We start from the raw sequence: 21,734 nt of genomic DNA, 5'->3' as shown, positions 1-21,734 counted from the left end.
TCCCCTGTCCAAGTCCGATCGGTTGAGTTCGACGGGCGGCGTAAAAAGGCAAACCGGCTTCTGGCGCTCACAGTTTATTGAACTCTGGCGACGGCGTACATTAACTTAGGGCAATAAATACACACTTCTTACGAACTAAACTAATCGGGGAGGGGAACATCGGGTGCCCTCGAGCCCTACACCAGGTTGGCGTAGCGCAGACCCTTGACGAGGCTCCCGCTGAAGCTGTCACCGTCGGTGAAGCGGATCCCGTCCGCCTGGCACGACTGCAGGCTGCACGGATACTCCGCGCCGTAGGCGCTGCTGTCCCAGTGGATCTGGAGCTCGTAGGAGAGCTCCGGATTGAGAACGCAGGCCTCCTCCCGTCGCCAGGCAAGGTGCAGATCGCAATTGTACTTGGTGCTCTGGTTTTGGACGACATGGCTCCACACGGGTTCCGTGGGCGGCGGATTGCCTTCGCCCTCGACAGACAGCTCGCAGAGATGCAGGCGCAGGCATTCACGGTACTCGGGCTGCAGCACGTGGCCCAAGCGATTGGGCGTCAGCCGGCTGTTGAGTACCAGGCCCATCAGCGAGATAAAACGAGAGCACTTTAGGCGCAGGCGGAACACCGGAGTCTCTGCGTCTACAGTGAAGGGTCGGCAGGCCTTGTAATAGCAGCGTTCCACGGACAACACAGGGCCTGGAGCAGGAGTTGGCTCCGCCACAGCTGCTGTCACGGACGACCAATGGCCGGTAGATTCACCGCCCAGGCCGTGCACCACCAGATCGGCATCGCTGGGTCCCAGGCCCAGCTGCTCGCACTCCTGCCGCGTCCACTCGTAAACGTACCAGATGAGCAGCTTGTGCGGCTCCTTGCAGGCGGCAATTATTGCCTTTACGCACTCCTTGGACACGTGCACATAGTGCTCCTTGAGGTGGCTCATGTACTGGCCATTGTTGGCACAGCAGCGCATGAAGAAGGTCATGCAGACGTCCAGGAGGGCGTCGAGGCCCATGCAGACGCTTAGCTCCAAGGCGGGCAGGATGTTGGCGAAGCGTAGCTTCCGCGTAATGGCCAGCAAGGAGTCGGCGATCAGCTCCTCCAGTAGATACTTCTCCGCCGCATAGTACAGCTCGATGCAGGCCACCAGCTCCAGTCCGTTGTAGTCCACGGTGCCCGTGTAAATGTACTCCACCATCACCTTGAAGATGGCCGCACTGATGTCATGGATCTCGATCTCTGGCTCCGGCTCATTGTCCTGCAGCGGCCCAAAGAACATGGCCTCGAACACTGGACTGGCGGCGGCCAAAATCAGCTTGTGGCCCTTCACCTGCTCCTCGCACACGTGGAACACGCAGTCCGTGTGCTTGCCACCGCGCAGCAGCTGTCCATAGCGCCTGCCCAGGAAACTATTGCCAGCCTGCTGCTCCTTGCGGTCCAACGCCGAGATGCTCATGCCTGAGGGTCACAGAGAAAGGTGTGTAGATCTATGTTAATGAGTTCAGAATTCGAGAACCAGTTTCCAATTTGGCCGCGTCACTTGGGGGGCCCCTCATCAATCATTTACGGGAGATAATGACGATGATTTTTTGGAAACTAGAAAGCGAGAAGAGCCCCTCAAGAAGTAGATGCTTAATATTTGGTAAAGGGAGGAAAGAAAGAAACCGAAACGAGTTTTTGCACACTTTTTGTTTGATCGCAAACACGAGTCTCTGAAGAAGAGAGTCTTTGGAGAAGGTTCTACGACTTTTGTAGGATTAGAAATTGACTTAAAAATCAATGAAAATGGGTGACTTTCTCAAGGGATTAAGACCAATAAGCGCTTCCCTAGACTGCGCTTCCTAAGACCACAGCAAAGATAGATTCGTTACATGAGAGACTTTCTTATACACTCAGCGTCATATCTCTGCGTACAGGGCAAATATTTTTAAACTTGTCACTTTGACAGATAAAATCTTAGGCTAGACGTGATATAAAAACATTATGATTTTTGTTACGGATAGTCGTAGCAATTACCTTCATATTCCATATTTTAGAAAATTTTTATCTTCTTTGGTACCCCTATAATTCGTATTTCGCCAAAACCCTCTAAAATAACATGCTTTCAAAAGTTTGCGTACAGCTGAATATAGTTGCATTTATTGGTAAGTTAGTAGTCCGATTTGAATTGCATTATCAAGATAGGCAAAGATGCAATTGTCAAACGATTTGTCAATGCATTTTTAATTATGGACGGCAAAGGAAAGCAAATTCAAGACTCCGAAAGGAAAATCATCTTAAAATTGCATTTGGAAGGAAAAAGCGTCACACAGATATCCGCCAGAGCAGCGTTCAAATGTACCTTGCCCACCTGCTCCCAGCTCTCCGATTGCACGAACTCGTTGGGCTTGGTGTTGGATCCTCCACCGCCGCCGCCTCCACCTTGCAGCAATGCATGGACCGTCTGGTGGCGACGCGTCAGTGTCCATTGCTCCAGCTGGCTGCCGGCGCCATCCGGACAGGCGTAGGCTATGAAGATCACATCCTCGTTGGCCACCCGCGTCCATTTCAGGTGGCTGATCCTACGCCCGTCCAGTGGACCCAGAAAGATGCTGGTCTGCGACTCCGACTTTATGGCCAGGTGCTGCTCTAGACCCAGTTCTCCCTCAAGGGACAGCGAGACCTTGAAGCACTGCACCAGCTGCTGCTGCCAGCCGCAGCTGAAGGCCACGCTAAGCGCCCCCTTGGGGCTTGGCGTCAGACTGCAGTGCTCGATAAAACTGCGCGAGACGCCGATGCTGTGCAGGGTGGGCGTGAGCTCTAGGACCTCGTGGGTGGGACCCTCGGCACCGCCAGCGGCGGCTGCCTTCTGCAACATGGGCAGGCAGAAGGCGGCGAGCAGCCCCGAGGAGGTCAGCAGGATGCAGCCCTCGCTGGCCACCCCGCCAAAGCCGCAGAGCGTCGGCCGATCGTCTAGACGCTCAAACTTCTCCGCATAGTAAGTGTGCTCCTTCTTCTGCGGATTGAAGGATACGCCCTTGCCGTTATGGAAGAACTGTGCCAGCACAATGTCCTCGCTGGGCACGGTGGCGTGGTACTGGAGCACCCAGAGGTTGATCGATTGGTTGCGCGGCTGCCAGATCTCTACGCGCCCGCCGATGTAGCCTAGAAGCAGCTGCTCGCCGTTGGGACTCCACTGGAGCACGCTGATTAGCGACTTGGAGGAGCACACTTTGTAGTACTCCCACGGCGTCACGATGTCGCACACGTACACGTTGCTGGCGGCCACATCCAGGCTTGTTCTTGGCGCAGAGGCGTCGCCGGCATCTCCACCGCCGTGCGACGAGGATACGATGCCACTCTGCAGGGCGCTGAACGCTACGATGTTACGAGCAGACACGGAGCAGAGGACCACTTTCTGCGGGAAGACACTGTCCTTGCTAAAGTCCTTGCCCTCGACTTTGTATAAAATCGTCATTTTCGCAGCGTAAACAAAAAACAATCCCAAAGCCGCGTATTATTTATTATTTTTCTCCAGAGTTGCCAACTTTGGCATTTTTATTACAAAATTGCTGTGTGTTATCGATTGGAGTTCACATCGATATAAAAGTAAGACCAGTCGTTACGAGACCAATCTTCTTTCTCGAACCGGTCACACCTTCCTCCGCTCGCTTTGTTTACGTCGGAAATACTTTAAATTAATTAATTACCTGGCGATGTGTCGTCATTTCGAGGCGGGTGATTTGTTCAGCGGCGGCCCCAGCATCATGTGAGTAACATGTCTCCCCTGTCCAAGTCCGATCGGTTGAGTTCGACGGGCGGCGTAAAAAGGCAAACCGGCTTCTGGCGCTCACAGTTTATTGAACTCTGGCGACGGCGTACATTAACTTAGGGCAATAAATACACACTTCTTACGAACTAAACTAATCGGGGAGGGGAACATCGGGTGCCCTCGAGCCCTACACCAGGTTGGCGTAGCGCAGACCCTTGACGAGGCTCCCGCTGAAGCTGTCACCGTCGGTGAAGCGGATCCCGTCCGCCTGGCACGACTGCAGGCTGCACGGATACTCCGCGCCGTAGGCGCTGCTGTCCCAGTGGATCTGGAGCTCGTAGGAGAGCTCCGGATTGAGAACGCAGGCCTCCTCCCGTCGCCAGGCAAGGTGCAGATCGCAATTGTACTTGGTGCTCTGGTTTTGGACGACATGGCTCCACACGGGTTCCGTGGGCGGCGGATTGCCTTCGCCCTCGACAGACAGCTCGCAGAGATGCAGGCGCAGGCATTCACGGTACTCGGGCTGCAGCACGTGGCCCAAGCGATTGGGCGTCAGCCGGCTGTTGAGTACCAGGCCCATCAGCGAGATAAAACGAGAGCACTTTAGGCGCAGGCGGAACACCGGAGTCTCTGCGTCTACAGTGAAGGGTCGGCAGGCCTTGTAATAGCAGCGTTCCACGGACAACACAGGGCCTGGAGCAGGAGTTGGCTCCGCCACAGCTGCTGTCACGGACGACCAATGGCCGGTAGATTCACCGCCCAGGCCGTGCACCACCAGATCGGCATCGCTGGGTCCCAGGCCCAGCTGCTCGCACTCCTGCCGCGTCCACTCGTAAACGTACCAGATGAGCAGCTTGTGCGGCTCCTTGCAGGCGGCAATTATTGCCTTTACGCACTCCTTGGACACGTGCACATAGTGCTCCTTGAGGTGGCTCATGTACTGGCCATTGTTGGCACAGCAGCGCATGAAGAAGGTCATGCAGACGTCCAGGAGGGCGTCGAGGCCCATGCAGACGCTTAGCTCCAAGGCGGGCAGGATGTTGGCGAAGCGTAGCTTCCGCGTAATGGCCAGCAAGGAGTCGGCGATCAGCTCCTCCAGTAGATACTTCTCCGCCGCATAGTACAGCTCGATGCAGGCCACCAGCTCCAGTCCGTTGTAGTCCACGGTGCCCGTGTAAATGTACTCCACCATCACCTTGAAGATGGCCGCACTGATGTCATGGATCTCGATCTCTGGCTCCGGCTCATTGTCCTGCAGCGGCCCAAAGAACATGGCCTCGAACACTGGACTGGCGGCGGCCAAAATCAGCTTGTGGCCCTTCACCTGCTCCTCGCACACGTGGAACACGCAGTCCGTGTGCTTGCCACCGCGCAGCAGCTGTCCATAGCGCCTGCCCAGGAAACTATTGCCAGCCTGCTGCTCCTTGCGGTCCAACGCCGAGATGCTCATGTCTGAGGGTCACAGAGAAAGGTGTGTAGATCTATGTTAATGAGTTCAGAATTCGAGAACCAGTTTCCAATTTGGCCGCGTCACTTGGGGGGCCCCTCATCAATCATTTACGGGAGATAATGACGATGATTTTTTGGAAACTAGAAAGCGAGAAGAGCCCCTCAAGAAGTAGATGCTTAATATTTGGTAAAGGGAGGAAAGAAAGAAACCGAAACGAGTTTTTGCACACTTTTTGTTTGATCGCAAACACGAGTCTCTGAAGAAGAGAGTCTTTGGAGAAGGTTCTACGACTTTTGTAGGATTAGAAATTGACTTAAAAATCAATGAAAATGGGTGACTTTCTCAAGGGATTAAGACCAATAAGCGCTTCCCTAGACTGCGCTTCCTAAGACCACAGCAAAGATAGATTCGTTACATGAGAGACTTTCTTATACACTCAGCGTCATATCTCTGCGTACAGGGCAAATATTTTTAAACTTGTCACTTTGACAGATAAAATCTTAGGCTAGACGTGATATAAAAACATTATGATTTTTGTTACGGATAGTCGTAGCAATTACCTTCATATTCCATATTTTAGAAAATTTTTATCTTCTTTGGTACCCCTATAATTCGTATTTCGCCAAAACCCTCTAAAATAACATGCTTTCAAAAGTTTGCGTACAGCTGAATATAGTTGCATTTATTGGTAAGTTAGTAGTCCGATTTGAATTGCATTATCAAGATAGGCAAAGATGCAATTGTCAAACGATTTGTCAATGCATTTTTAATTATGGACGGCAAAGGAAAGCAAATTCAAGACTCTGAAAGGAAAATCATCTTAAAATTGCATTTGGAAGGAAAAAGCTATGGAGATATTGGCGGAATCTTAGGTCGCGCACACTCTTCAGTGCAGAGAGTCATAAGTAATTATATTTCGACCGGTTCTATACTTCCCAAGCTCCGAGAAGGCCGCCCATGTCGATTAACAAAAAGGGAAAAAAGGAAAGTAGTTTTCATGGTCCAAAACAATCCGAAATTGACTTCCAGAGAAGTGCAGCAAGAGGTGGAAAGTCGGTTTTCTAAAACCGTTTCGTACTCGACTATCCGAAGAATTATAAAAAAATCCGGATTTATGAGCTGCGTGGCCAGAAAGAAGCCCTACATTTCCAAAACAAATCGAGAGAAACGAATTCAATTTGCAAAGGACCATATTTCCAAGCCTCCAGAGTTCTGGAAGTCTGTGATTTTTTCCGATGAAAGCAAGTTTTGCATATTTGGTATAAAAGGAAAAAAGTTAATCTGGCGCAAGAGCGGAGAAGCCCTTAAAAAGCAGAATTTACTTCCAACTGTAAAACATGGAGGAGGTGGAATAATGATATGGGGTTGTATGGCAGCTAACGGCGTTGGAAATCTGCACTTCATCGATGGTATTATGGACCATAAGATATATATCCAACTGTTAAAGGATAATTTGGTCCAAAGTGCAACCAAACTGGGGCTCCAGAACAAGTTTATCTTTCAACAAGATAACGATCCCAAGCATACAGCTCAAAATGTCAAGCTCTGGTTGCTGTATAACGTGAAAAATCAACTGAAAACACCGCCACAGTCTCCAGACCTGAACCCCATCGAGCACCTGTGGGATTTATTGGAACGCAGAATTAGGCAGCACTCAATTACATCCAAAGCAATGCTAAAAACCATATTGCAGCAGGAATGGGACCAAATAGCCGAAGCTGAGACTGAGAAGTTGGTTAATTCTATGCCAAGACGTCTCGCCGAAGTCCTAAAACGGAAAGGTTATCCAACCTCATATTAAATTGCGATAAAATGGCCAATAAATGCAACTATATTCAGCTGTACGCAAACTTTTGAAAGCATGTTATTTTAGAGGGTTTTGGCGAAACACGAATTATAGGGGTACCAAAGAAGATAAAAATTTTCTAAAATATGGAATATGAAGGTAATTGCTACGACTATCCGTAACAAAAATCATAATGTTTTTATATCACGTCTAGCCTAAGATTGTATCTGTCAAAGTGACAAGTTTAAAAATATTTGCCCTGTACGCAGAGATATGACGCTGAGTGTAGGTACTATGGGATGTTCTTCTTTCAATTACACCTGAAAGTGGTTCCCATTTCAAAACCAAAAGTCCCACTTGGCATACGTCACCTTAAAACCTCCTCAAACAGATTTTTCCTAATACTAAAGCGAATCTAATCAACTCATTACACGTATATTTTACATTTGCCATTTTATGGTGCTTATAATTAGCAGAAGGGCGTGTGCCATAATCTGCATGAGCGATAAGAAACTAAATCACGGCCTTTCCACTGAAGTGAAGGGCGTTCGTCGACGTAACTTGAATTGAATAATAGGTATCAATTACCGCAGAGCTTTAGATTTTCTTAGTCATGGCCAAGAACGCGCTCTCAGCTACACGCGAATATATCCAAGTATATAGAGGCACTCAAACACACGCTAGGCCAGCAGTGTTTTGTTTACCAATATGCCGAAATAATACTGCGACGCGTTTGTTTGCTCAGTCAATAGCCGGCTCGGGGGGTAAATGTGTATATATATGTATATAACCTGTTTTTACAGATTTTATTCTAGCTAGGCGACTTCTAGGGGTCTTATCTAGTGTGCAATTGCCCCTGCAATGACTCCCATTAAATATTTATGGCTAAGGGTGGCTGCTAGGTAATAGTATCCAATAACATCCCATGCAGGGTGAGCGAATCCACAATTTATAGTAGTGAAATAAGTCCCGGACTAAGCACATATTCAATCAATTATATCTGGCAATCTCTGCTGCGCAAATTGTTTATTCAAATTTCTAAAAGGCGGCGCAGTTGCCGGATGCATAAAGCCTTCCAAAGTACCTGATCAAGGTACTCGACCGACCTTACTTGGCACCTAATTTATGAGATTTTAGAACATTGGAAAATCAGAAAAACAAAAAAAAATTCAAGTGGACACTTCCAAGAGAATACAACACACACCTTTTGGCACCGTGACAAATTCCAATTTCGAATAAGAACACACGAAAGAATCGTTTTAAATGGGCTTCTCGGGGAAAAGTGAATTTCACGCGGCGCTCCTCCTTGGCTCGACTAATTGAGTGATGGCCTCGTCGCCGCCTGAACTTGACCGATATCACGACACCCAGCTGTTGTAAAGAAGCAAAGTCTTGAACGGAACCGGGACTCGTGCGGGAACCAGAATAACGACGACCGTCGAGCGCGACGCGCCACATTCAACTGATCTTACTTGGGGGGAACACTGTTCTCTAACCAACCGGTCGTCGGTCGTCCAATCTGTTATGGTCTCTCGCTGATTCTCTCCGCGCTCTCGGCACTCTTTCGTGGCAGAAATTATGCTCCCAGCGGTTGTCCTGAAAAGAACTCGAACGATGTTGGAGTTTGATTCAGCTCATCATCCAAGGCATCCCCATCGCAAGTAGCTAAGATGACCCAAGACCCAAGGGCTTATTCGCTTTTCCGTTAGGTAATTCTAGAAAGGATTGAATGGAGTCTATCTACTTTAGGTCCGGAAAACTTCAGTGGTGCCAAACCCTTCTTCAAGATATCCTTATGCTCCTTCCCTAAATTCTTCTTCCAGATTCCCCTTCAGCCACAATTAATTCTGAAGCAAAAGTCATCGCAAAAAAAGGTCTTGTTCCCGAAGGAAGCCACGACTGGTATCTCCTTCATAATGGCTGCTCTCCCACCTCGCCAAAGATTACAAATTAAACGTCTGCCTGGCCAACCTTGAACCCTTTGTCGAGTTGCCTCTTCTTCAGTTCAGGTTGGGAAGCCAAGCAGCGCGCCAAAGCACCAAAGTTATTTCTGTCGCCTCCGATACTCTGCCCACTCTCTGGGGTATATCTCTGTTTTATTCAAAAAGCAAAAGATTTTTACGATAAGAAATGCGTGTAATCTAATCATAACTAAACGGAGACATTGAATTAAAATGCCAAATATTTTTATTGAGCTTATCACACAGAAGGTTGAAGGTGTTGGGGGTGAACCCTTGCAGGAGAATATAATTTTAATCATTTTCCAAAGTTTGTACTTAATGTGGTGGCAAGTGAGATGCTACTTTATACCAATAAGTAAAGCCTTTGTTTTTTGAATACAACAACCATTTTTACATCATAATTGTAATTTTATTATAATCTTAAACTGTTATTTAAATATAAAGAAAGAGAATTATGACTTCGGCTTGAGGGAAAACTACCATGCAGCTGCTGCTGCTTTGGCTCGAAGTTCTGCTTCTTGGGCTCTAGCGTGTGTGGCTGGCAAACAGGTAATGGTGGTCAAGCGGCCGCTGCTCTGGAGGCTGGGCCCTCACGCAGCTACAGACTTATACAGCTACCAATACTCACACACACCAAGCACACACGTGTGGGCAAGCCCCCTTCTTATTCATGCCTTGAACTTACCCATGCCAACCTTTCCGATCTTCCCTTTACAGCTCCCTGTGATGCACCTGTCGCCGGGACACCTAAGAGTCGTTCTCATTCTGGCCCTGCTCCAGGAGCTGCAGGTGAGGCCCCAAGGGGATATACTCCGAGATCAGTTCGAGAAGGATCTGCTGCTGTGTCCCGCCTGCTTTGCCGGCCAGCGTGAGCAGTGCCAGGCGATCTTCGAAGCCATTGCAGAGCCCTCGAGCTGGAGCAGACTCCTGAAAGCGATATCCCAGCTTTTTGACCAAAGGCAAATATATTGGCTGGAGCTGAGGGAGAAGAAAGATCGGAGAACGCCACTGGTGGCCAAAAGGAAAGCTCTTAATCCTTATACCCTTCAAGTAAATAACTTGAAAGAGGAGTTTCTGCAGCGAGAGGAGCGTCCAGGTGGCTTCCATCTCTGTCGCACCAGGGAAGAGCCTCCCCGATTTGTGACTTATCTGAAGGAGCGCGGGCATTGCTTCCCCAGCATCTGGTTCTATTTAACCTACGATGTCAGCCCGCTTTTGCTCCGGGAACTGCACTCGCTGGACTTTCCAGTGCCTCGTCCTTATGGCTCCTGCGGCCTCACCCACTTCCAGGCCCATGCAGGACGCACACTGACCCATTATGCTGAAAAGGAGGAAGCTGTCCGCCTGGAGCTGGCTCGCCAGGTGCTGGAATTGTCGCTGAAGCTTACCTTTGGGTTTGCGGACTTTCGCCTTTATCTGACTGACTTGACCGCCGATAATCTGGCCTACGATGAAGCCACCGGGAAGGTTACCCTTATCGATGTGGACTCCCTGGTGCTGGTGGACGCTGCCAGCAGCATGGGACATGCCCAAAAGTATGAACCTTTGCCCGGCGAGGGCTTCACCTTTGACGTCTCCATGCTGTGCTCGGGCCAGCAGCTGGATGCGAACGTGTACCAGGCGTGCCTGCTCCTTAGGGATTTCCTCCGTCCCAACGACACACTGGAACTGCTCCTGGATCAGTGTGTCCGATGCCCAGACGACCAATGTGATATGCGCTTCCAAGTCGCCTACGACTTGATCAAGCTGCTGGAGGAGACTCGGCGGGGATTGGAGATCGAATAGAATCGTTTATAATCATACAACACACATCCAGGACACTCAATTTACTCTCTAAATGAACGGTGGCCGCACTTCTCGGAAGGATTGGCGGAGGATGGAGGGGAATAACTTAGATAATATCACGTGGCACACTCAGAAAGTGTATGGAATTGGACACATGGTGTGTGATGTCCGTTAGCGTCTCCTTGTGCACGCCCCCGAACAGGATGAGCTCCCCGTTGCCGGCAATCAGGCTCGAGAGGATTAGGCGATCCGGTGCCCCCTTGAGCACCCCGAAGTTCTTGTACTCTACCCACTCGAGTGCGGGTTCGCTGCTGCCCAGGATGCCCGAGATGTCGCACACGAACAGGGACTGGACATTGCAGCGTAGCCGCTTGGGCGAGGGAGCACGCAGCGGCTGTTGTTGCGGGGGCTCCGCTTGGGCAGCAGCGGCGGCTGCGGCGGGTGCACTGCGTCGCGAATTCCGTATGGCGTTCATCTTCTCCTCCATACGCCGAATGCGCTCGTTGTGGTCCCGCGAAGCGCTCCTCGAACGCGTGGGCACATTGAAGGCGGCCATGCGAAAGGGATCCTGTGAGGGGAGAGAAGAGATTATAAGCTGATTCTGGGGAGCATTTTCCGTGGACACCTCACCTCGTACAGCTCATCGAAGCGCTTGGGGAGCCGGGGCTCATTGTCCCTACATCGAAGGGCCAGATTTCGTTGCAGGCGCTGGGCAGCGTCTACATCACCATCCGCTGGCGAGGGCGGACCATTTGGACGCACTGGAGGCGAGGGTGCTGCGGGTGCTGGGGCAAGAACAGGAGGAGCTGGAGCTGGCGGGGCGTGCAGATCGCTGAGCCTGCCCGAGCGGGGCTGGTAGTTGTTGTTGTTATTGTTCACATTGCTGTTGTGGAGGAACTGCTGAGCCTGCTGCATGTGCTGGTTAAGGATGGCGCGCCTGTTGGCCAAATACTGCTCCTGGGGTCCCAAGGCAGCCGCTCCGCCCGCAGCTCCCGGGCGTATGTTGCCGCCACGATTGGGTCCCCCGCCTAGTGCACCACCCAGGCGGCGTTCCGGCATCGGTATTCGGTGTCCGCGTTGCGGCAGATTCTGCAGGGGATTCGGGGGCGGAGGTCCCCGGCCTCCGACGACCGGCACCCGGCTCTGTTTCATCAGCTGGAAGTCCTGTGGCATGTTGGGCGAGGGCCCGACGACCACCAGATAGTTGTTGACCTTGCAGCCGGGATTACACCACATGTGGACGGCTCCGAAGCGCTTGTTGCGCACATTTAGCGCCTTCCAGCACCACACATCCCGCGTCATGTCCAGTAGCCAAGCGTCTGTGTAAACGCGATTGGCTCCGCCACATCCGCCGACGACCAGCAGGTGGTTCTTGTCCAGCTCCACCTGAATCTGGCCATAGCGCGGACTAGGCCGAGTGTTGCCCATGAAGAGCGGTTGCCACCAGCGCTGCTCGGGCAGATCCAGCACCCAGGTATCATTTGAGTTCACATTGACGTCATCCTTGATCTGGTAGCCGCCGAAGATGACCATGCGATCGCCGTGGACGGTGGCCGAGTGCCCGGCCATGGGTGGCGGGCAGGTCAGGGTATTGCGCAGCAGCCAGCGATTCTTACCGAGATCGTAGTAGTGCAGCTCGTCGAACAGGCACCACGGCTGGTATGGCGGATGCAGCGAGGGATAGCGCCAGCCCCCGAAGAGCACAAGCTGGTCGCGCCACGCCACCATCGAGGCGCTGCCCTTGGGCGAGGGATAGGTGCCCGTGGCCACGGGGCGCGCCCAGCGCATGTGCGTCAAATCGAAGCGCCAGAGATCGTTGAAAGTGGTGTCCGAGGAGGAGCCGCCGCCGAACACGTACATTGAGTTGCCCTGGCGCACCGCCGAGTGCGCAAAGCGTCCGGCGATAAAGGAGAGCGGCGGGGTCCCCACCAGGCCATTGGACCTTTGCTGCGAGAACACCTCCCAGCGCAGCCGGAAGTCGGTGAGTCCCTTCTCCAGGTTCAGCTTGGAGCGACGAACGAGATCTGTGGGGAGCGGAGGAGCCTTAATTACAAGGATTCGATGCCACACAAGCCACCACTTACTCTTGACAATGCCCTGCCAGCGCTTGCAGACCAGGCTGCAGTGCTCCAAGTCCCCGTAGGGCGGCAGGAAGGTGAAGATGAACTCCAGAATCTCATCGGGCAGCGCGTTCAGGGGCACAGTGTGCTCCAAGGTCGCCGTGTTGTCGTTTTCGCCGTCGACCTTGTAGCTGCTGCTGCTGCACGCGTCCATGGCCGGGTCCTTGAGGGCCTCGAGGTTCCTCCTTGCGTTCGGAGATGTCCTTCACCTTCAGATGCTGCACAGAGAGCAGCCTTTGGGGCGGCGGTGGGTGCTGTCCCGGTTCGGAGGTATCCCTGCACTGGAACAGAGTCTGGGCAGCGAGCTCCCAACGATTTATGGCGAATTTTCGTGGAAACCAAAATAAATTAAAAACATTAACCCTACGTTTCTAGAGCTGCACGTCTGTTGATGACGGCGTATCGATAAACGCACTCATCGATTTTATCATTATAGTGTGCCCAGATGCCCCGAAAGCCGAGAATTGCGGCGAGGCACACTAGTTTTTGTTTACCTTTTCTTCCCGACACAAAAATATTAAAATGAGTGCAACAAATGATAAAAAAGTTGTGATAAACAAGCGTTTAAAAGGCCTGCCCCGCGAGTCCCTGGAAAAGCTGAGCCAAACGGAGCTGATCGACAAGATTGTCCAGCTGGAGGCCTACAACTTTCAGCTGCGAAACCTGTTGCAGAAAAAACTAACCGACCAGGACAGAAACGATGAGGAATATGCGGTGTTACTCGGAAAGGATGCAGATTCGGAGAGGGTCTCCAAGGAGGAGAGGGTGTCCGGCAAGTCGCAGAAACAACGTAAGTTTGACTGGAGCAGGTGAGTGGGCGAGGCAGTAGTGAGAAAGCCGAGCATCCAATGAAATCCGTATTTTTCAGTGCACATCGTCGACATGTGCTGCTCAAGATCACCTACTTTGGCTGGGATTATCAGGGATTTGCCTGCCAGGAGGACTCTAACGATACCATAGGTGGGTTCCTACTTATCCCTAGGTGAAAGCTAACTTATATTTTCCCCTTTTCACCACAGAATCCCACTTGTTTCGGGCTCTGACACGCACGTGTCTCATCGAGTCAAGAAGCAGTGCCAACTATCACCGTTGCGGACGCACCGACAAGGAGGTGAGTGCCTTCTGCCAGGTCATCTCCATTGACCTGAGGAGCAAGCACTCACCGGAAAGCCAACTCGAAGCCGCAGCACTCGCATCCGAAATCGACTATTGTGGACTGCTGAATCGCGTGCTGCCCAAGAATATCCAGTGCGTGGCTTGGATGCCACTTCGTAGTCCAGTTTATAGTGCTCGCTTTGACTGCGTTTCGCGCTGCTATCGTTACTACTTTCCCAGGGGTGACCTGGACCTGGTGGCCATGCAGGCGGCTTGCGATCTCCTCGTTCGCCATGCGGATTTCAGGAATTTCTGCAAGATGGATGTGCACAACGGGGTCACAAACTACATGCGGAACCTGCAATCCGCCAGGGTGGCAGCTGCTGACTCCGAGAGGCATCTAACCAATTCAGGCTATGACATGTACTACCTGGAAATCCAAGCCAATGCCTTCCTCTGGCACCAGATACGCTGCATCATGGCTGTCCTGCTACTAGTTGGCCAGCGGAAGGAGCAACCCAGCGTAATCACTGAACTTCTCGATGTGGACTCAAATCCCTGCAAGCCGCAATACACGCCCGCCATTGGTTTGCCCCTGAATCTATTTCGCTGCGATTTTCGGCCTACAACCACAAGGAGTGCCAACCATCCGGCAGCTGGTGGCGCAACAGAGGCGGAAGACGATGCCATGGACATATCTGCCACAGAAAATGAACCCCCCAGTGAGTCTAGCGACCTCACCGAATGGATTTACAGCGAGGAGAACCTGCAGAAGCTCATTGAGAACACGCAATGCGAGTGGACGCAGTTCAGCGTAAAGAGCACCATGATACGGAATGTTCTCCAGCAGCTAGAGAATCTCCTGGAGGAGAACTTCCAGACGAAAGAGAAGGTTCAGGAGCAAGTAATTCTCCTACAGGATTCAGTGAAGCCGCGTCAATATCAGCCTCTGCTGGAACGCAAGCGATGCGGTAAGTTCTTGGGGGTTTTATTTGGGAAGTTTATTCTAATTTGAATTATTTACCTTTCTACAGAGAGCCTGGAGAACCGTATAGAGCATTTTGTAAAGAAGCAACGACTGATTGTCAAGGAAGATGACCAGAAAACAGCGTGACTTTGGATTTAAGTTTGAACAAGAAATAAAGATAAGTTCGGTAAGCCGATGTTCTTATAAAACTTGTAAGAAGCCTTTTAAAAATTATAAAAATTAAGTAACAAATATGGCTAGATCGAAATTTAAACTCTACTTTGTCCTGGCACTGGAAATCCCCTGAATTAGATCGATTCTATAAACAATAACCATAATTTCAAGTGTTTTAATTAAGGTTAATATATATTTGTAATATAGATCTTGTACAACTTGTTTCGAAGCTTAGCCTGGTCTTTATATTGGGGTAAATAATTTAAAATTGTAACTTCATACAATCGCTTACATGACTATTTGGGATTCTAGATATAGCTATATATATAGTTATTTTTTCAGGGGTCTTTGTACGATTACAACTAAACAAGAGGCTTCTTCTAGGAAAGCCAAACAATAAACGAAGCAGGTGTGTCCATATTCAGGTGCTTATGAAAGGGTTCCGACTTGGATACGTTAGTTATGTGCCCATCGACTTGGCTTTTTGCAATCTGCGGGAATAAATTTGGAATTAAAATAAAGTAAAATCAGTCTAAATGTATTTTCCAACTCACTTTCTTCTCAAAATCTTGAGCACAATGGTGCCCTCTCGCACATTCTTAAAGAGTCCTATGGTTTCGGCATGGCTCATGCCCTGCACCGAGTTGCCATTGATCTCCACGATCTCGTCCCCTGTTAAAGATATTATTTTTTAATTATATAATTTAATAAAGGCTTAAAGTAGGGATGGTATCTATATAACCCTAGCTTAGAGCTTAGCTTACCCGCTTGCAGAGTGCCATCGTCAGCGGCCTGGCCCGTGGGAAACACGGTCTTGACAAAAATACCCATGTTACCCTTGGGCGAATCCCTTCCACCCACAATGCTAAAGCCCAGAGATTTTAGCCCAGGTCCCTTGAAGAAGGTGATGGTCTTGGGCGTGCAGCGACCACTGCCTGTAAAAATTTATATAAATTAGTATTTCCGGTTTTATCTAGAACTTTCAAGGGCTCTTTTTTAAGTTTTTTTTGTCTCTTAAAATTTAAATCAAAATTTGATATACTGTTACAAATAGGAATTAATTCATTAGCTATCTCTCGCTTTACTGCTTTATCTTTGGGGTTATTTGGGGATTAATTCTCACCCTCGCTCATGGAGGCCCGTATGACCTCCGCCATTTCCTCGTCGCGTATGGTTAGCTTCGCCACCGGCAACGATGGACGATGATGCATGAGGGCAGCGGCTGGAGGCGCCAGCGATGAAGCGCCCGCTGATGTGGATGCTGATGCTGGTGAGGATGAGGAGGCATTAACATACGGATTAGGCGAGAACAATGAGACGCTCTTTGGCGAGTGCTTGATGTAGAGTGAAGTGTGTTGTGGTGTCGCTGGCTGCTGCGGCTGCTGCGGCTGCTGGCTGTTAGTGAGATCAGTTGTGTTGGCGGCGACGGTAACTGGAGAGGATGGGGTATTAGGGGCTGCCTCGCCCGCGGTTAGACTGTTAGGCGGCGCCTGCATGAACAGGCTGAGCCGCGACGAGCTCAGACGCGAGTGGGCAAACCGGAGCGAGCGATAGTGCGAGTTGGTCAGGTTAATGGAGTTCCTGGCATAGTGGGTGCGCTGGCCAAACTGCTGGGGATTGGGGGACCCGGCGAGAGCGGAGCCCTCGGAGCAGCGCTTGCGGGCCAGCAGCTGCCACTTCTCGTCGTCCGCCAGCGAGGCGGCCACGCACACGCTCGCCGCCCGATTGGTATAGACCGGCGTGTAGGAGTCGTTGTTAGAAGGGTCACTGTCGTTATCCAAAAACCTTTGGTGTTGCTGGTGGTTAGGGGAGGAGGAGCAACTGCTGCTGCTGCTGCTGCTGGCAAAGAGCGGGGTCGGTGTTAGAGCCAAGCTGCTGCGCTGACCTGAGGAGCTGCGTGCCCGCCGGCGCAGGAGCTCGTGCTCGGGCGCACTCACGTCCAGCGAGTGGCGGGGCGTGGAGCTGCGACGATGCTGCATCAGCGGCATGGGCGTGGGCAGGGTGCTGACACTGGCCATGGACCGGGCATCGCACTGATCCTCGCCTTGTTCCTGCTCCTGCTCCGCCTGGCCTCGCAGCTGGAGGCTCTGCATGCTGGTCAGACTGTCGGTGCTCTGGGTGCGCTGCACATAGCTCAGCCTGTGGCGCTGCCCGCTCATCCCGTCGATCCGGATTTTGGTGTAGAAGTCTGTGACGGTGGTCACCTCGTCGTGGGCTATCACGAGGTCGATGCAGTTGTCCACGAAGCTGCTGAGCAGGCGCTGGACCTCAGCAAAGGACTGGATGCCGCGCAAATGCTTGCCATTCACGTTGACGATCTCATCGCCCAGGCGCAGGCGACCGTCCCTGGAAGGATAACAAGGATATACAGATTAAAGATTAAGGTCTTCTTGACCCAAAGGAATACCCACTTCTGCGCCATGCCATAGGGCTCCAGCTCCACGATGAGATACCGGAACTGCTGTTCATTGCTGTTGGTCATCACTGTCTTGGGCGAGAGCACGATCCCTATGTAATCCTCCTGACACTTGCGCTCCAGCTTCAGTTGTCTGAACCGCCGCCGAATCGTCTCCGTCTCGTAGTCGTAGTTGTAGCCACCCAGCGAGACGGGGGCACTGCAGATGCTGCTGTTCCTCGCCGATGAGGCGGGTCCTAGTCCCAGGCCCAGACCCAGGCCCATGCCCACGCCCTCGGAGGAGCTGAGGGAGATAAGCGAGTTGCGCTTGAGCGTGCCCGAGGCAATAGATTCGGTATCTCCGCCGGAGATGCTCAGATTATTGCCCATCCGGGCTCCACCCGTGACGCCGCCGTCGCTGTCGTAGCCGGACTCGTTCGAACTCAGACAACTACTTAATCTTTGGTAAAGTGGTTCCCAGTCCTTGGAGGTGATGCTGTCGTTGCGGGAGACATTGCCTAGCATCGCCTGTTCGGGGGAGCGGCGCTGGGGAAGCGGCGACGCGGCCTGCATCTGCTCCTGTTGCTGCTGCTGCAAAAGATCCCGCTGGTGCTGCTGCTGCTCTCTCTGCTGCTTCAGGTGACCCTGTCCCTGACCATGGTTCTCCTCGGGCAGCACGGACAGCCGCGAGCGGAGGAAGGCATAGGGGAAGGCTCCACGGCGCGAGGGATCATGCTGGGAAGCAGAGCCCCCTGCAGATGCTGCTGCTCCTCCACCTCCTGCTCCTCCTCCGCTGGGTGGGGATCCCAGACTCGTGGTGGCTGCACTGCCACTACTCGTGCTGGCCGTCAGGCAACTGCTCACCTTGGCTATGTCATCGCAGCTACTGGACTTGAGGCTGGCGATCCTCGGCAGACGTTGCTCCCGCTGCTCGCGCTGGAGATTCAGGCCCTCGGTGGGATCATCGCACTTGACGTAGGAGCAGCTGGACAGCTGGCTAGTGGAGCTGCTCCTGTACAGCGTGGTGGCAGCCGGCGCAGCCTGCTGTGCCGCCTCCGAGGCCTTGAGCAGGTTGTGGGAGCGATGGTTCAGCATGCCTGTGGATCCGATCCGATGGAAGAAGTTCTTCAGCGCCTTCTGTGGGCGGGCAGCCGCCTGAAACTGATGCGTGGGCGTCGACTGGGCACTCTGGCTCTGGCCCACATCCTGGCCCGACTGCTGTTGGGTCTGGGTCTGGTGACGCTGCTTGATGGTCTCAATGGGGCCCGACTTGCACTTCTTGAGCGTGTTGCTCTGATGATGGCCGCCGCCAGTGGGTGAGGGCGAGGCCGAGGACTTGGCCGTAGACCCGCTGGACGCACTCTTGTGGTGCGTTGGCGAGTGGAAGAGACTCCTCAGGTCCGAGTGCGACTTGTGGGCGGCGGCGGGCGAGTCGGTGCGCTTCAGCAGATCCAGTTTGCGGCTCATGCGCTTGCCCCAGGTAAAAACTGGCGGAAGAGGGGAGCAAGAAGAGGGATTTGCAATCAGAAAGCGATTTCTAACTTAATTATAACACTTCAATAAATCCCAACGCCTCGCCGCAGTGACGCAGTGAAAGCTGAGAAATGTCCAGGGCTCCGCCAAGAGACTTGATCTTGGACACGGCCAATGACTAGTCAGCTCTGTTGCCCCACAGCTCTGCGGGTCTGCAGCTCCCCAGCTGCATTGTGGCCAGCCGCCCAGTGCCACGTGCTTGTGACAGGGCATCCAATTTCAAGGCATTTGTGGTCGCGGTTTTCCCTTGATAAAAAGTTCACAAAAAGTGAGGGTCGGCTTTGAAGATCTTTGGACCCTAAACTGACGTTGAGGCCTTCTGACAAGTGAGGTTGGTAGAAAGTGGGAGTTGAGGGGGTTTTCTAAGATTTTAAAGACTACAAATTATTATTTTCTGGATTGAATTTTTAAGGGAAGTATTTTATATATTTTTATTTATTTTTTGTAGGTATTAATGTTTTCCAGAGGGCATAAAGTGGCCTCTTGTGTAGCCTAATTTTATATTTAAGCTTTTGGCCTTGTTAACAGATTCACAACAGAACTCTTTAACATTTAGAAGGTTTTCAGAGATTCTCAATGTTTCTAAGATTCTTAGAATATATTTCCTGAAACTCAAATTCCCCTAAATAACTCTCTTTAATATTTTCCATACATATCCCTATCTTAAACCCATTCTAGAAGCCGAAATTTGTATATCCCTGCAGTTTCCCATAGGCTCAAGACATGGCATCGAAAATCTTTCACATCTAAGCCAAAAATGCATCAAATTCAATTTGGAAAGCTTTATTGTGCTAGTTTTTTCTGGGTTTACAAATCTGCTTAGTGAAATTTGTATTTTAAGAGATGAAAATTTTTGCGAATTTTTAAAAATTTTGACGATGTAACCCCTTGTAAAATTTTGAAAAAATTCAAAAATTTGTCTTTCTTTCCTAAATGTCTAGAAATACTCGCCTGTTGATGCTGATCAAGAATATATATGTCTAGAAATACTCGCCTGTTGATGCTGATCAAGAATATATATGATTTATGGGGTCGGAAATGGCTTTTTCATTGCTTTTCAGGCTTCTGACTAAGATTTTAATACCCTTTTAAGAGTATAAAAACATTTAAATAGCACTTCCTGCTAACTTATGTAATTCCCCAGCGAATAATCACTACACAGAAAAAATTATCGTGGGTAAATCCAACCATTTCGTGGGTTAAAAGGCAACAACCTAAATCTTGGGTTCCATGGACTGTACGCTGCAGTATAACGACGTAACGCGTTACGTAACATGTACTGCTCTACAGTAAATGGAACCACGATTTTGCGGTTAAAAAGCGCCAAACCACGAAAATAGTGAAATACACTAATTTTACTGTAGAAACTGCACCCATTGTTGTGAAAGAATTTTTTATTGAAATCTGTAATTATAGAGCTACCAATGGTTATTAAATTATATAAATTAGTGTATAAATCCTATTAAAAGCCAATTAAACTTACATTTCCTGATCCCCGGCCGAGATTCGAACCCATGTCTCAGAATTCACAGACCGCCCGCTTACCAACTGGGCCACGCAAATACATACAATACCAAGGGAAAAGCAAAAATATATCTATCTCTCTCTCTCTCTGAGCTAAAAATAGATTTTTTTTTTCGTAAAACCTATTTAAGTGTGCCCGAAATCGTTTTCTCAAGAAACGCTTGCATAATACTAGAAGTTTAGAAATATATACCAGAATTATACCAGAAAGTATTTTAGTGGGCAAAGAAGGTTCTGGATTTTAATAAAAAATTTAATAAAATTAAAAAAAATTGTCGATAAAGCTTATAATTTATTTGCTACTTAGCTTGGGAATGCAAAAATACATAGCCGAGACCAAAAAAGAACAAAAAATACATAAAAGTTATTACGAAAAACCTACAGTATTTTCACTGCAGCTGACAGTCACGACAGTTCGCAAAGCCAACAACAAAAAACACACCGAGTCTTGTACGTAAGGGTGACTGTAATTGACTGTCATATAAACTGTCGTGCAGTCACCAAATCCAACAACAAAATACATGGACAGTAGGTTTACTGTTATTCAACCAAAAGAAATTGTTCATTTAACCCACCAGAATTTTTTCTGTGTACATTTAAGTAAGTAAACCCATTTGGAAAGCTATTGATTCTCTTAGCATTAGCAGGCCATCTGCCCAGCCATCGGATGATGGTGATTCTGCACAGTTATTGAGCAATAAACACACCTCAATTACTAATAGAGCATAACCAATCATTAAATGGACGACTCGTATTGCCCATCACCCGACGGATATCTAATAACGTCGTAAAATAGCTTAACGATCGCCCAGCTCGGGCACTTGGAAAAGAGCAAATGGTGCAATGGAGCTCTCAGAACGATCCTCGTTGGATCTGGTTAATAAACAAATTTATGCGCTTGTTCCATATTTATCGCCTGGGCCAACGCAGGAGGAGGAGGAGGAGGTGGTGGCGCATGGCCAGCAGATGAGGTGGCTTCGGAACAATTAGCATAAAACATGCAAAGACCCCAAAGATGCGATGATCAAGGAGGAGTTTGGCATTACCTTGGTTTGGCCAATAAAATTTCCAAAACGCAAAGCGGGAAGAGGGGAGGAGTCGGAGGAGCAGGGCCTAGCCCGTGACCAGTGATGCGAGGCAGTGACTCAAGTAACCCACTTTAAAAGCCAACAATTTAAGGTCTAATATTAAGTAAGTATTGCAAATACAA

The 21,734-nt window shown here is 50.3% G+C and overlaps 7 protein-coding genes across 12 annotated transcripts in view; 2 read left to right on the top strand and 5 right to left on the bottom strand.

Annotated features, from left to right (window-relative positions):
• Positions 1-58: 58 nt before the first annotated feature.
• On the bottom strand, positions 59-1,457 carry LOC108072436 (uncharacterized). Its single transcript, XM_041776816.2, has one exon. It carries the CDS (start codon positions 1,437-1,439, stop codon positions 177-179), a length of 1,263 nt encoding a protein of 420 aa, XP_041632750.1. The 5' UTR covers positions 1,440-1,457; the 3' UTR covers positions 59-176.
• A 777-nt stretch (positions 1,458-2,234) lies between these two features.
• Positions 2,235-3,440, bottom strand: LOC108085057 (mediator of RNA polymerase II transcription subunit 16). The gene has a single exon (XM_017181520.3). It carries the CDS (start codon positions 3,438-3,440, stop codon positions 2,235-2,237), a length of 1,206 nt encoding a protein of 401 aa, XP_017037009.2.
• Positions 3,441-3,578: 138 nt separating this feature from the next.
• LOC108085193 (divergent protein kinase domain 2A) lies at positions 3,579-10,740 on the top strand. 4 transcript variants are annotated; one of them, XM_017181706.3, is made up of 2 exons: positions 3,579-3,731; positions 9,649-10,740. In XM_017181706.3, the coding sequence occupies exon 2, from the start codon at positions 9,658-9,660 to the stop codon at positions 10,714-10,716; it is 1,059 nt and encodes a 352-aa protein (XP_017037195.1). In that variant the 5' UTR covers positions 3,579-3,731; positions 9,649-9,657; the 3' UTR covers positions 10,717-10,740. The 4 variants fall into 4 exon arrangements, with proteins under 4 accessions (XP_017037195.1, XP_070140831.1, XP_070140830.1 ...); XM_070284730.1 differs by lacking the exon at positions 3,579-3,731 and adding an exon at positions 7,776-8,063; XM_070284729.1 differs by lacking the exon at positions 3,579-3,731 and adding an exon at positions 8,541-8,679.
• Positions 3,804-8,410, bottom strand: LOC108085177 (uncharacterized). The gene is made up of 2 exons (XM_017181703.3): positions 8,175-8,410; positions 3,804-5,186 (listed from the first exon to the last, which is right to left on the bottom strand). Exon 2 carries the CDS (start codon positions 5,182-5,184, stop codon positions 3,922-3,924), a length of 1,263 nt encoding a protein of 420 aa, XP_017037192.1. The 5' UTR covers positions 5,185-5,186; positions 8,175-8,410; the 3' UTR covers positions 3,804-3,921.
• On the bottom strand, positions 10,702-12,990 carry Fbxo42 (F-box protein 42). Its single transcript, XM_017181691.3, has 3 exons — positions 12,801-12,990; positions 11,347-12,740; positions 10,702-11,284 (listed from the first exon to the last, which is right to left on the bottom strand). The coding sequence occupies exons 1-3, from the start codon at positions 12,988-12,990 to the stop codon at positions 10,823-10,825; spliced, it is 2,046 nt and encodes a 681-aa protein (XP_017037180.1). The 3' UTR covers positions 10,702-10,822.
• Positions 12,991-13,330: 340 nt separating this feature from the next.
• Positions 13,331-15,230, top strand: LOC108085164 (tRNA pseudouridine(38/39) synthase). 2 transcript variants are annotated; one of them, XM_070284726.1, is made up of 5 exons: positions 13,331-13,645; positions 13,705-13,796; positions 13,856-14,902; positions 14,966-15,085; positions 15,160-15,230. In XM_070284726.1, the coding sequence occupies exons 1-4, from the start codon at positions 13,359-13,361 to the stop codon at positions 15,043-15,045; spliced, it is 1,506 nt and encodes a 501-aa protein (XP_070140827.1). In that variant the 5' UTR covers positions 13,331-13,358; the 3' UTR covers positions 15,046-15,085; positions 15,160-15,230. The 2 variants fall into 2 exon arrangements, with proteins under 2 accessions (XP_070140827.1, XP_017037188.1); XM_017181699.3 differs by lacking the exon at positions 15,160-15,230 and having other exon boundaries at positions 14,966-15,150.
• A 6-nt stretch (positions 15,231-15,236) lies between these two features.
• a (arc) overlaps positions 15,237-21,734 on the bottom strand; it is a 43,304-nt gene continuing 36,806 nt past the window's right edge. For both annotated transcript variants that reach the window (XM_017181668.2, XM_070284725.1), the window contains 5 exons: positions 17,484-18,954; positions 16,196-17,418; positions 15,837-16,007; positions 15,627-15,744; positions 15,237-15,563 (listed from right to left, as the gene is read on the bottom strand). In XM_017181668.2, coding sequence (XP_017037157.1) covers positions 15,533-15,563; positions 15,627-15,744; positions 15,837-16,007; positions 16,196-17,418; positions 17,484-18,954 — 3,014 coding nt within the window. In that variant the 3' untranslated portion in view covers positions 15,237-15,532. The remainder of the gene's footprint in view (positions 15,564-15,626; positions 15,745-15,836; positions 16,008-16,195; positions 17,419-17,483; positions 18,955-21,734) is intronic.

The sequence above is a fragment of the Drosophila kikkawai genome, chromosome 2R (genome assembly GCF_030179895.1).
Source record: "Drosophila kikkawai strain 14028-0561.14 chromosome 2R, DkikHiC1v2, whole genome shotgun sequence".
NCBI classification, from domain to species: domain Eukaryota; kingdom Metazoa; phylum Arthropoda; class Insecta; order Diptera; family Drosophilidae; genus Drosophila; species Drosophila kikkawai.
Note: the sequence above shows the minus strand (reverse complement) of the source record. Positions and strands in the feature narration are given on the sequence as shown.

What these genes read in the sequence shown, in the direction of transcription:
- LOC108072436 (XM_041776816.2), bottom strand. Translation starts at nt 1,439, where the DNA reads ATGAGCATCTCGGCGTTGGACCGCAAGGAGCAGCAGGCTGGCAATAGT.
- LOC108085057 (XM_017181520.3), bottom strand. Translation starts at nt 3,440, where the DNA reads ATGACGATTTTATACAAAGTCGAGGGCAAGGACTTTAGCAAGGACAGT.
- LOC108085177 (XM_017181703.3), bottom strand. Translation starts at nt 5,184, where the DNA reads ATGAGCATCTCGGCGTTGGACCGCAAGGAGCAGCAGGCTGGCAATAGT.
- LOC108085193 (XM_017181706.3), top strand. Translation starts at nt 9,658, where the DNA reads ATGCACCTGTCGCCGGGACACCTAAGAGTCGTTCTCATTCTGGCCCTG.
- Fbxo42 (XM_017181691.3), bottom strand. Translation starts at nt 12,990, where the DNA reads ATGGACGCGTGCAGCAGCAGCAGCTACAAGGTCGACGGCGAAAACGAC. An exon ending in CTGGCAGGGCATTGTCAAGA is followed by an intron (nt 12,741 to 12,800) that starts GTAAGTGGTGGC and finishes CGCTCCCCACAG; the next exon opens with ATCTCGTTCGTCGCTCCAAG. An exon ending in GCTTCGATGAGCTGTACGAG is followed by an intron (nt 11,285 to 11,346) that starts GTGAGGTGTCCA and finishes CTCCCCTCACAG; the next exon opens with GATCCCTTTCGCATGGCCGC.
- LOC108085164 (XM_070284726.1), top strand. Translation starts at nt 13,359, where the DNA reads ATGAGTGCAACAAATGATAAAAAAGTTGTGATAAACAAGCGTTTAAAA. An exon ending in GGACTCTAACGATACCATAG is followed by an intron (nt 13,797 to 13,855) that starts GTGGGTTCCTAC and finishes TTTTCACCACAG; the next exon opens with AATCCCACTTGTTTCGGGCT. An exon ending in GCTGGAACGCAAGCGATGCG is followed by an intron (nt 14,903 to 14,965) that starts GTAAGTTCTTGG and finishes ACCTTTCTACAG; the next exon opens with AGAGCCTGGAGAACCGTATA.